Source organism: Primulina huaijiensis, chromosome 16, assembly GCF_012295235.1.
Source record: "Primulina huaijiensis isolate GDHJ02 chromosome 16, ASM1229523v2, whole genome shotgun sequence".
NCBI classification, from domain to species: domain Eukaryota; kingdom Viridiplantae; phylum Streptophyta; class Magnoliopsida; order Lamiales; family Gesneriaceae; genus Primulina; species Primulina huaijiensis.
In genome coordinates, this window is record NC_133321.1 from 12,957,493 (window position 1) to 12,970,094 (window position 12,602).

At 33.8% G+C, this 12,602-nt stretch overlaps 2 protein-coding genes across 3 annotated transcripts in view; both read right to left on the reverse strand.

Moving 5' to 3' along the window:
* Positions 1-2,032, reverse strand: part of LOC140961023 (uncharacterized) — a 3,773-nt gene extending 1,741 nt beyond the window's left edge. The window contains exons 1-3 of the mRNA XM_073419347.1: positions 1,870-2,032; positions 707-1,386; positions 5-403 (exon numbers count right to left, since the gene is read on the reverse strand). Coding sequence (XP_073275448.1) covers positions 5-403; positions 707-1,386; positions 1,870-2,032 — 1,242 coding nt within the window. The remainder of the gene's footprint in view (positions 1-4; positions 404-706; positions 1,387-1,869) is intronic.
* A 1,995-nt stretch (positions 2,033-4,027) lies between these two features.
* On the reverse strand, positions 4,028-8,133 carry LOC140961856 (protein TRIGALACTOSYLDIACYLGLYCEROL 4, chloroplastic). 2 transcript variants are annotated; one of them, XM_073420603.1, is made up of 5 exons: positions 7,831-8,133; positions 6,561-6,807; positions 5,870-6,224; positions 4,466-4,788; positions 4,028-4,376 (listed from the first exon to the last, which is right to left on the reverse strand). In XM_073420603.1, the coding sequence occupies exons 1-5, from the start codon at positions 8,097-8,099 to the stop codon at positions 4,179-4,181; spliced, it is 1,392 nt and encodes a 463-aa protein (XP_073276704.1). In that variant the 5' UTR covers positions 8,100-8,133; the 3' UTR covers positions 4,028-4,178. The 2 variants fall into 2 exon arrangements, with proteins under 2 accessions (XP_073276704.1, XP_073276705.1); XM_073420604.1 differs by having other exon boundaries at positions 6,561-6,815; positions 7,831-7,971.
* Positions 8,134-12,602: the final 4,469 nt, after the last annotated feature.

Consider the following 12,602-nt stretch of genomic DNA (forward strand, 5'->3'; position numbering starts at 1 on the left):
CAACCGAAGCATTCAAAGAATGAGATTCATCTAACTCTTTCTTTTTTTTAGCCAAATCAGAAACAACTGCATTTACCACTACGTCAACAAAATCACCAAAGTTAGCTCTTGAATCATGTGGTGACTCAAAAGTCATCTTTTCTTCTGTTTTATCAACCTTTTCCTCAGATTCAACAACATTGTCACGTTTATCCGCCACAGACCTTTTTCCCTTCATTCTACGTCGAACCTTTTCACCCTCTAATTCAGCACATCTCTTTCTCAGTATCTTTAAATCATTCATTTGTTTCATGACAAGTTTCTCAAAACGTTTTACTTCAGATCTATTCGTTTCTTGGTTTAAAACAAGATTCATGTCCACTAACAACTTTTCCTCCTCACAAAATGGATGTATCGACAGAACCTATTCACAAATAAAAATAAATAGAACTTTCAATCAACTAAACATTAATTTTGCACAACTACATTAATAAACTAAAATAATTATAAGTACCTGAGTTGAATCTATGTGTTTCGACAATGTTTCAGTGCCAGTTGCATTTAGTGGGATCTTGCTTTTCCCCAAGAAAACAACCGAGGGTAAACATTTAAACCACGCCTTACTCATAAAACTGGGACTGTATCATATAACCAAGCCTAAAACAAAAAATAAAATAAAAGTTAATGACAAATACTAAGATCATAATTAGTAAAGCTGAATACTAACCATCAATCCAACCGTGCATCCATCAACATAAAGTTTTTTCCCGATCTGACATATTTCTCGATATAAAAATCGGAAGGCAACATCTCCCCAAGCATATTTAAAAAATATCGTAAGATCATCGAGATAAGGAAATATAAATCCAGGAGTGATATAATTGCCCGTCGGAAATATTATGCAATTGAAAATGAACAAAATGAAAGTTCTCACAAAATCATCAATATCACATTCATCGTCACTTCTTGCAAGGAAAATCAATTTTTCATAAATGCCTATTCGGTTGGCTTTGGTGACCTTGCCGTCAAAATGACGAGTCAAAAATTTGGACTCCAGTTTCAAGTCCAAGTCAACTGGCTGTCCAATGTGATGTAGGCCGAGCACAATTGAGAAATCAGCTGATTTGAAAGTGATGGTAATGTTATCACCAACAAAAAAAGAACATGAATCACCCTGAAATCTGTTCAGAAAATAATCGATCCGCCCACTACTAATAGCAAGGACTGGCATATCAATCCATTTGGCCAAAGGAGTATCATTTATCCGACTCATATGCTGCTCACCTAGAATTGGCTTCAATTCTCTCATCACAGTTTTAAAATAAGGAGGAGAACATCGTGAAAAATATTCTTTACCACTCTTCTTCTCATGAAAATCATGAATTGGTTTGTCTTCTGCAGTAGTTTCTACATTAACAAACATAAAACAATTATACAATAACTATTAGAAACACAATTAAAAAAAAAAAAAAAGAAACAGAACATAATTACATATACACAAAACAATAAAATAGCATTTAGACATGTCTATTTGATCAACAAATCTAGCCATGGTATTAGACGCAAAAAATTTAATTGCACTGGCCACCACAGTAGACGCAAAAATAAATAATCACATAAAAATTGAATTGGGCATAACACAAGGAATTTGGAACAGCGACTACGAAATCAAGCACAACTACTAATTTTTGAATTTAATCAAAATTTCTTAAAATATTAACAGTACAACTAAAAAAATCGAATGAATAACAATATCAAGAACAAAGCCTATAAATTGGGGAAAAAAGTTGTCAATAACCTAAAACAAACAATAACAGTTTCAAAACCACAAAAAAATATCCACAATTAACAAACCATAGACATTGAGAAAAAGGTGGTTCTCGTTCGTACCTTGCTTGGATTTCTCGTTCGTTCGTTGCTTGTATTTCTCGTTCGTTCTTTGCTTGGATTTCTCGTTCGTACCTTGCTTGGATTTCTTCTTATTTCTAGTTCTTCGACATTTATTCGATGTGCTAGCTTCTGCAGATTTGTTTGTCGCCTTTTTTTCCCCCATTTGCTGCGTCTCAGAAGCTCTCTCCGGTCGAGCACTCTTTAGAAGAAGGAAGAGAAGAGAAGAGAAGATATAATACAATAATAATAAATTAAAAGTATCAGCAAAATATTAATAGTAGAGGGGTAGTAATGGGTTTTAATAAAATATGAGGGTAATTCGGTCTTTTCCCCTTCATTGGGGAATTTAAACATGCAAATACAATTTGTCAGGCATTGAATATAAATATATTAACTATTGGGTACTGACCGTAAAGTTCAGAACTCCAATAGGGATTTATGGGCAATTTTCCGTTATTTCAACTTTAAAAAACTGTTTTGACAATTTTTTATTAAACCGATATTTGTTTTTCTTGTATTGTTTCTAATAAAAAGTTATTTTTCGAAATGATCTCACTAGGCATATGTAATTATTTTTAAAATTTATTCAATTTGTAGAAAATTGAACAAAAATAACATTACAGACCATATGGAATTCCAATTTTCATAAGTCTCACGTTTATTTCGTCCACATTTTGCTTCTTAACATTAAAGTTTTCATATTTTTAATAAATCGTTTGCTCTGGTTAATAAATTTAAAGTTATCGAATTATTCGATTTTGTAATATATTAAAAGAGCATCTACACTGTTATAAAAATATATATAAATTTTTAATTAATTAAAAATATACATTTTGCACAAACTTCAAATGCTAGCAGTAAGATTGTCTCACGTGACTTTCGAAATAAATAAATATTTTCTATAATATGAATAAACCATATAATATATTATGTTGAAGGACAAAATCTCCACAAATTAGTGATAATANGATTTTTTTTTATCGATATTTTGTTTAAGAAAAAAATTTATAATTTAAGTTTTCCATTACATTAGATAAGGAGTGTGTCTTATGTGAAGATGGTCTCACAAATCTATATCCGTGAGACGGATAAACTATGCTCATATTTAGAGTGAACTGTAATATTTTTTATATAAAAAATTTCAATTTCATAGATTAGGTCGAGTAAAAGACTAGGACGTCGTGAAAAATGCTGCAAATCTTCAATATAGATGTGTTCTAATTATTGCTATTAATATATATAATTTTTTATTAAATTAATAAGAAAGCAACAACCTAAGTTGCAATTATTAAAACTTTGACATTCGAACAAAAAATATATAGTTTGACAACTAAGTGATTGTTACAAGGTATCCATCAGAATATGTCATTTGGCTCGCTGCCAATTGTAAAATAATATTGTGTGCACACACACAATTTTCTTTACGATTTACACGTTTTGATATAAAATATGGAACTATATGAAATGAAAACCGGCGATACATTATAGTGAAACTTATGCAATTTCAAGTAAATCGATAATCGAACAAGTAACAACGTTGGTCATAGTATCAATGACAGAATCGTATTCTGCAGTGTACTTAACTTTTTGCCAAAAGATTTATTGATGGTGAATATAGCACAATTTAAATATTTTAAATAGCAGGAAATATCAATTTCATTCTAACATCTCTCCTTCATATATTATAATTGTTTTTTTATGATGACGATTGCCATATTTGATATTTCGATGTGCATCATGTAAAAAAAATTCAAAACAATTGGGGGAAGGATACGACGTGGGAAGGGGGCATTCATATGATATAAACGCTTTATGTAACAAACGCTAATAAAAGCCAGAAACATTTCAAAAAAATAGGTTATCTTATTCACAATGGCTTGTCGTACTCAATATAAACAAAGTGTAATAATTGTCTAATAATTGTTTTATTTTTATTTTTAAATTTATTTTATTATAGAACCAATAATATTAGATAAATTTGATCACAACAATAATGTTCAATGTCATCAGCATTTAATAAAACATTCATTTCGAAAAGAACAAATTTCAACTAATTATATGATTAAAACTTAAAATATCTATTTATTAGATTAAAATTTTATTAATTTAATAACAGTTTTTCTTAGGAAAATGACAAAAGATCCCCCATTTATCCACATTGTCTAATAATGATGTCTTTTTTATTTCAATAAAATGAAGAAAAACAGTTTAAAAGTTAAGTTTCTATCCAATTCATGTATTTAATTACAATTAAGTTCAAAATGCTAACAATAAAGTTTTATAGCCAAAAAAATTAAATTTCTCTCAACTCAACTCTCAAAGAATCTTAGTTCTACCATGAACTCTCTTTGTTTCAGGGAATACCAAGCTACAGCCTTTGCTGAACCAAGTACTTGAAGGGCATATTCGATGGCAACTACAGGATCATTCACATTCAAAATCCAGTCTTTTTTCTTTGGGTCGAGCGCCACTCCTGCATCGACTCGGAAGCTGAAAGGTCCAGCAATCTGCACAAAAATCAAAACTAATTTCTGCCGCAGAATTCGGTTTTATGAAGTTCAGTAATGGAAAAGTTAACTCGAGATTAAATATGAACCTGCTGCTGAAAAGAGAAGCTGGCAGAGGGACACATTGCACGAACTGCTTCCGCATTTGGCACTTGAGAATTGTAGAGATCAAACGCCATGCAAGTGGCACCCTTTAGAAAGTTCAATCCAGAAGGAATATCCAGCCGGGCATAAAAGCGAGTAAGGTCTAGGAAAGGCTTCTGGAAATTTCCATACTGAGCAGAGAGTGAGGCTGACGCAAATAAATCCGCTAAAATCGCAGAGTTTACGCCTTTGGCTCGAAACCCAGAACACCCATTTTCTTCCTGGGCTCGAAGTGCATTATCTCCGACAGATGCAGTGACGACAGCACCTAAAATGAAATGAACACATCAAAATCATAATTGTTTTGTGGTATTGGAGAAAAAAATATCACACAAATGGTTGACAGAGCCCATTCAGACGATAATGATATACTGATGGAAAACAAAATAATGCAGCGTTCAATCTGTTCAGCGCAAGCCGCAAGCCCTTAGCATAGTTATTAAATGCACTAGGTGCACATATACCTCAGTCTCTAAGGAGCACAGAGGATGGTGAGGCGCAAGGCCGATCAAAGTAAGATGAGTTGATATATAAAATTCTACAATCTAGACACAGGATGAAAATTCTGCCAAATAGCATTCAATATTACTTAACCAACTAATTAACCACAAATATAGAAAGCTAATGTTAATTTGTGTATAATCAAATATGAATTACTTTTACATAGAATTTCAGCTTGAACTCACAATGCACTATTTTTGAAAAACTGCTCCATTAAAAAAGCTTTGTCTGGCATCGTTATGGCCATTTTGTGTACTTTTTCACTATAGTAATGAACATACAGCAATGAAAAGGATGTACAAGTTTTTACTCTATACATACAATTGAGAGTGACTCATGTTTTTGTTTATCTATCAAGGCATATTTGGATTAAGTCATTTGATATAGACTATTCTAAGACCATAACTTCAAATTCATTTTATTGTTTGGATAACTTTGACATAAATATATTTCAAATTCATCTCTTATTATTTAAATTATTGTACTGAAAACTATGATAGATTTTAAATGCACCCAATATTCATGTCATTTTAAAATCCCAGCTTCAAGTCATTTTCTCATCTCAAATACCTCCACAACAACCAAATTCATCCAAGCATTAAATCAAGGAAAATGGAATACATAGATAATATGTGAATCTTGGGAGCCCTTCGTAATCAATGCATATCAAGATTAGTCATGAACTTACTTCCAAGATTAGTCATAAACTTACTACTAAGATAAAAAAAAACATTCTGCTTCCCTGAGTAAAGATTATTTTCGGCATTTTCCTTCAACCAATAATTATGAACGCAAGCAACAAATATCACTTACAATTAAAATTATTAGAGTCACATGGCTGTGTTTACCTAGAATCCCTGCTGCTGAAATATGAGGGGTGGACAGAAATATATCATATGGTTGCACCATTTTCATCTTTTGCGCTTCACTTCTCCAAATGTCAAAATTTTTCTTGAATGAAACTGCACATTTGGCACACAAACCTGAAAGTAAAGCAGCGGGTGTTCTTTGAGTAGGATGATCATCACACTGCTTGGGTGAACCTGTAGTGTGGTTGACACATAAATGGTAGCTTGTTCCACTGTCAGAAGCAACTGACGAAAGATCCATCGCCATTGTCAATGGAACATCCCAGTAATTACCATGCTGATCAACAAAAAGTGATGGCGAAGCTGCTTCTACAATGAGATCGTGATGGAGAAACTGTAAAAGGAAAATTACTCATAGTTGTTAAGCTTAAAGTGACCAGCCCAAAAATCCCAGTTATAGAGCAGCAGGTGTGTGAGGGGTGATTATTATTTTTGGGAAAAAAAAACAGTTAAGTTTATATCAGAGATCCTATGATGTAATCGAATGTCGCGACATTTTTCTATCAGAGAACTAGAAAACAATGACTACATCAATGGCAGTAATTGAAACTCGGACAAGGAGTAAAGAAAAAAATGCATGCTGGCAAAGAAAGATTTAGCCATTGCAAGAATTTATACTATCAATATCGATTCTCCATAGATATCAGAGGTTACACAATTACAGCCTTGCCTTGTGATGAAGAACTGCCTTCTTTCTAGGAGCCTTGTCATCCGCACATGCCTCTAAGCTAAGTACCATCGTGTCCTGTGAGGTTAACAACCACTCTGAACAAAAATTTAGGGCATACAAAGTTTTGTTTGAAAGGTGTCTCCAAATACTCTGCAAAGATGAAGCATATGACTCTTGTCTGAGCCCATTCTTTCGAAGCGAAGTCACAAACTTCTGTACGTTGAACTGTCCAAGAATTGCCACTAACCTGCATGGCTTCGTATCAAAACGTGAATCAATCACAACTATATATATTTATGTATGTATACATGTGTGTTTATAGAACCGACAAAGTCTATGCTCCCTGAGTTAAACACGAGTTTAAGACATTGAATTACTGCCTAACGCCCTATTTATTAGTAGATGATCTCTAATAGTTTTGCTATGTTGGTGTTTTCACAGTGGATAGCATAGTCTGTCTAGAACCTGGTCACAAATAATTCACCAAGCACCTTTCGATAATTCCTCTCGTCCGTGGGGAAGTATCAACAAGTGGAGGCAGAATCAACATATAACCAAATCCACTCTTTGCCAGAAAACTTTTGTATTTGTTTAAGCAGAAATTGAAACTCTGTTTGATATTACTTAACCTAGTTCAGAAGGAACCAAAAACCGGTTCGATTGAAATAAAACAGAATTTAATTTTATAAAACAAGTTAACAGCACTGAAACCTGTGAAACTCATAATTTCCTCAGAACAAATTTGCCACATTGTTGCTCTGAGATTTGGCGGGCATCCAGTTCCGTAGATTTGACAGCTTAAAATCAACAACAATTAAACATGAATTGTAAATTCAGGCAAATAGATCGCATATCTCAATGTTATTAATATCAAAAACAAAACTTGAAGAGATAAGCAAAATAACAAATTAGGATAGAATTTAAAATGATATAGCTTAGAAATTCAAGTTTTTGACTGTCGAAATGGACTAAATATTCATCTGCTTAAACCCAAGATAACTATAGCCCACTAATTCCATATTCTTGAGAGCTTAAAGCCCACTCTCCCCACTCCAGCATTCATCATCTTCTCTTTTACCATGAATATGGGAAAGATGGAGGCATAAAGAGTTAAATGCACAAATTCCTTATTAAATTCAACCTTGAAATCGAATGTTCTAAATCCGAATTGAATTGTTACAGATTTCAATTGTTACGAAGGAAACAGGAAAATTTCTTGATTATTTAACTGAAGCGAAAGGCAACTGTGGAGAGAGGTTGGTAGCACTACCATGACTCGCTGGCGAAGGAGGGCAGAGGAAGAGAGAGCACTCGCTGAAAAGAGAAGCCACGGCCGGAGTCAAGATTGGGAACGACGGGCATAGCCATGAAGCGCTGGAAGAAATCAACCTGCCGGGGGCGAGACAGCCTAGCCCCGCGGCTCAATCCCAACGGCAGCGGCTCGCCGGAGACTGGCCTCGCCACTCCTTCCACCGTCACCGGAGTCGATACGTCGACGTCCCAGGAGCCACCGTCCATGGCCCATCTAAGCTTCTTCATTGGATTAAAGACTTGTAGCTGTGGTTTGTCTGAACGCAATACAAGAGTCTTGAATTATAAAAACAAATTAAAAAGTTAAATAAAAAAAAGTCATGTGATGAAAAAAGTAAAAATTTACGGTAAAAAGTAAAAATCTCGAACTTTCAAAATTATCACACTACACACTTTATAATATTTTTCTCTCAACTCAATTGTGATTTTCTTCACAAATGAGAGATCTATTTATAGAAAATTTTTACAAATAATCCAAAATTAAATTACATCATCACACACAAATTTCAATATTCAACACCTAATTTTACCTAATTTTCAACATTCAAATATCCAACATTCAAATATTCAATACACACATTTTAAATATTATTTTTCAACACTCCCCCTTGTGATGACGATCATAATGATTGTCTTCATTACGTGTTTTTATACTGCCTCGTTAAAAACCTTACTAGGAAAAACCCATTGGGATAAAAACCATAGTAAGGGAAAAAGAGTGCAGTCACGTAAACTCACCCTCATGTTGACACGAACAATTCTTCACAAATTTCGTAGATTGCGCATCCCAATATTATATATGTGCTTTCTGAATATTGTCGTAGGAAGTGCCTTTGTGAAGAGATCTGATGAGTTTTCACTTGATTGAATGTGACGAACATCAATACATTTATTCTTCTCAAGCTCTTTGGTGAATGCGAAGAACTTAGGAGGAATATGTTTAGTTCTGTCGCTTTTTATGTATCCTTCTTTCATTTGAGCAACACATGCAGCATTATCTTCATATAGTATCACAGGCTTCTCGTCGAATGATAATCCGCATGAGATTTGGATATGTTGAGTCATTGATTTTAACCACACACATTCACGGCTTGCTTCATGTAGTGCAATAATCTCGGCATGATTTGATGAAGTTGTTACAAGTGTTTGTTTCTGTGAACGCCAAGAAATTGCAGTGCCTCCACGAGTAAATACATATCCAGTTTGAGAACGTGCTTTGTGTGGATCAGATAAGTATCCAGCATCGGCATAACCAATTATACTTGGATTAGCATCTTTTGAATACAAAAGTCCCAAGTCTGTCGTTCCTCGTAGATAACGGAATATATGTTTAATTCCGTTCCAATGTCTCTTTGTTGGATATGTGCTAAATCTTGCCAATAAATTTACGGCAAAAGATATATCAGGCCTTGTACAATTTGTAAGATACATAAGGGCACCGATAGCACTTAGATATGGTACTTCTGGACCAAGAATATCTTCATCATCTTCACATGGACGGAATGGATCCTTTTCTATGTTTAATGATCTAACAACCATTGGAGTACTTAAAGGATTTGATTTGTCCATATTAAAACGTTTAAGGATCTTTTCTGTATAATTTGTCTGGTGAACAAATATTCCACATTCTTTTTGTTCAATTTGTAAACCCAGACAATACTTGGTTTTTCCAAGATCCTTCATTTCAAATTCTTCTTTCAAGTATGACACAACTTCTTGAATTTCCTTATTTGTTCCAATGATGTTTAAATCATCAACATATACAGCAATAATTACGCATCCGGATGTTGTTTTCTTAATGAAAACACAAGGGCATATTGAATTATTTACATATCCCTTTTTCATCAAGTGATCACTTAGCCTATTATACCACATTCTGCCGGATTGCTTCAACCCATATAATGATCTTAGTAATTTCACAGAATAACATTCTCTGGGTTTTGAACTTTGTGCTTCAGGCATCTTAAATCCTTCAGGGATTTTCATATATATATTACTATCAAGTGATCCATATAAGTAGGCTGTAACAACATCCATAAGACGCATTTCTAAATTTTCAGATACTGCCAAGCTAATCAAATACCGAAACGTAATTGCATCCATCACAGGAGAATACGTTTCTTCATAATCAATTCCAGGCCTTTGAGAAAAACCTTGTGCAACAAGTCGAGCTTTATATCTTACTATTTCATTTTTCTCATTTCGCTTTCGAATAAAAACCCATTTGTATCCAACAGGTTTTACACCTTCAGGTGTAAGGACTATAGGTCCAAAAACATTACGTTTATTTAGCGAATCCAATTCAACCTGGATGGCATCTTTCCATTTTATCCAATCCTGCCGATTTTTACATTCACCAAAAGATTTTGGTTCATGATCTTCATTATCATTTATGATGTCGATTGCCACATTATAAGAAAATATATCATCAATTTCTTCTATATCTTTTCGGTTCCATATTTTTCCAGTATTAATATAATTGATAGAGATTTCATGATTCTCGTCAGTTTGTGGTTCTGACAAAACATTTTCATCATCATGTGTTTCTTCAGGAACATCATTCTCTATTTTGTGATCATTATGTGTTTCTTCAGGAACATCATTCTCTATTTTGTGATCATTGTGTTTCTCTATGAATTTTCTTTTTCGAGGATTTTTATCCTTGGAACCAACTGGCCTTCCACGCTTCAGGCGTTTAATGACATCATGACTATCTTCAATTTGTTTCTTCGGAATTTCAATTCGAGCAGGGGCATTTGCAGCATGTATATATGATTTAGTTACCCCTTTTGTGTCTGCAAATGCATCTGGTATTTGATTTGCTATTCTTTGCAAGTGCACAATTTGCTGTACATCTTTTTCACATTGTTTTGTTCTTGGATCCAGATGTAACAATGATGATACATACCATGTAATTTCTTTTTCGGTATGTTTCTGTTCTCCCCCTAACATTGGGAAGATTTCCTCATTAAAATGACAATCAGCAAAACGTGCTGTGAACACGTCGCCTGTCTGTGGTTCAAGATATCGAATGATCGATGGACTATCATAACCAATATAAATTCCAATCTTTCTTTGAGGTCCCATTTTCTTTCGTTGAGGTGGTGCAATAGGCACATACACCATACATCCAAAAATTCTCAGATGAGAAATGTCTGGTTCTTTACCAAATGCAAGCTGCAATGGGGAGTATTTATGATATGCACTTGGTCTGATGCGAATTAATGAAGCAGCATGTAAAATTGCATGTCCCCATATAGAAATAGGGAGCTTTGTTTTCATAATCATTGGTCTAGCAATCATTTGCAGACGTTTAATCAATGATTCAGCCAATCCATTTTGAGTATGTACATGAGCAACAGGATGCTCAACAATGATTCCCATAGACATACAATAATCATTGAAAGTCTGGGAAGTAAATTCACCAGCATTATCAAGTCTAATTTTCTTGATTGTATAATCGGGAAATTGATTCCTCAATTTTATTATTTGAGCAAGTAATCTTGCAAATGCAACATTTCGAGTTGACAATAAACATACATGTGACCATCTGCTGGAGGCATCAATCAATACCATAAAGTATCTGAATGGTCCACATGGTGGATGGATTGGTCCACAAATATCACCCTGAATACGTTCAAGAAACATTGGTGATTCAGTTTGGATTTTGGCTGGTGATGGTCTTATAATAAGTTTTCCAAGAGAACATGCTTTACATTGAAACTTATTATTCTGAAAGATCTTCTGGTCTTTCAATGGATGACCATGTGTATTTTCTATAATTCTTCGCATCATTGTTGAACCAGGATGTCCTAATCGATCATGCCAATTGGTTAATATTGAAGAATTATCAATTACCATGTTTGATTCAATGGGACGTATATGTGTATAATGCAATCCAGTAGGGAGCATTGGTAGTTTTTCAATCACATATTTCTTTCCTGATTTATATGTGGTAAGACACATATATTTCTCATTCCCTTCATTCATTGTTTGAGTATCATACCCATGGGAATATATATCATTAAAACTCAACAAATTTCTTTTCGATTGTGGTGAATATAAAGCATCATTGATCAAAAATTTTGTACCATTAGGTAACAAAAATTGTGCTTTAACACATCCTTTAATCAAGTCTACAGGACTTGATATTGTATTCACCGTTGTTTTTGTTGGTTTTAGTTCCAAGAAATATCTTTTATCTCGGAGGATATTGTGCGTTGTACCACTATCGGGTATGCAAATTTCAGCTTTGCTCATAGCATTTTCCATATTTGAACTTCAAAAAATATGCAATCAAAAAAATTAATAACAATACATATGTAAATATAACACAAATCATAATTGTACAATAAAATATTATCATATAAATACATGAAAAATATATTATTGTAATTTATATTCTACCACTATATTGTTCATTTTCAGAGAAATCATTGAGAAAATCTGCAGCATCAATATTGTTCATTTCTATCCCACCAACATATTGATCATTTCCAGAGAAATCATTCATAAAATCAGCAGCATCAAATGAGTTGAATCACTCAAAAGGTGACTTCGCTCAGTGAAGTTGGTCTCTTTTTCTTTCCCCTTTATCGATTCTTTATAGAGCTTGCAAAGGTGCTCAGGGGCTCGACAAATACGAGACCAATGTCCTGGAGTGCCGCATCTGAAACAAGAACTTTCAAATCTTTTCGAGTGATTTTCATTAACACTCATGTTCTCATGATG

Bases quoted from the DNA above. Each gene is read 5' to 3' on its own strand.
- LOC140961856 (XM_073420603.1), bottom strand. From the start codon at position 8,099: ATGAAGAAGCTTAGATGGGCCATGGACGGTGGCTCCTGGGACGTCGAC. The intron at 6,225-6,560 runs GCAAGGCTGTAA...TTCCTTTTACAG, and splicing joins AGGCAGTTCTTCATCACAAG to TTTCTCCATCACGATCTCAT. The intron at 4,789-5,869 runs GTAAACACAGCC...ATTTCATTTTAG, and splicing joins TTCAGCAGCAGGGATTCTAG to GTGCTGTCGTCACTGCATCT.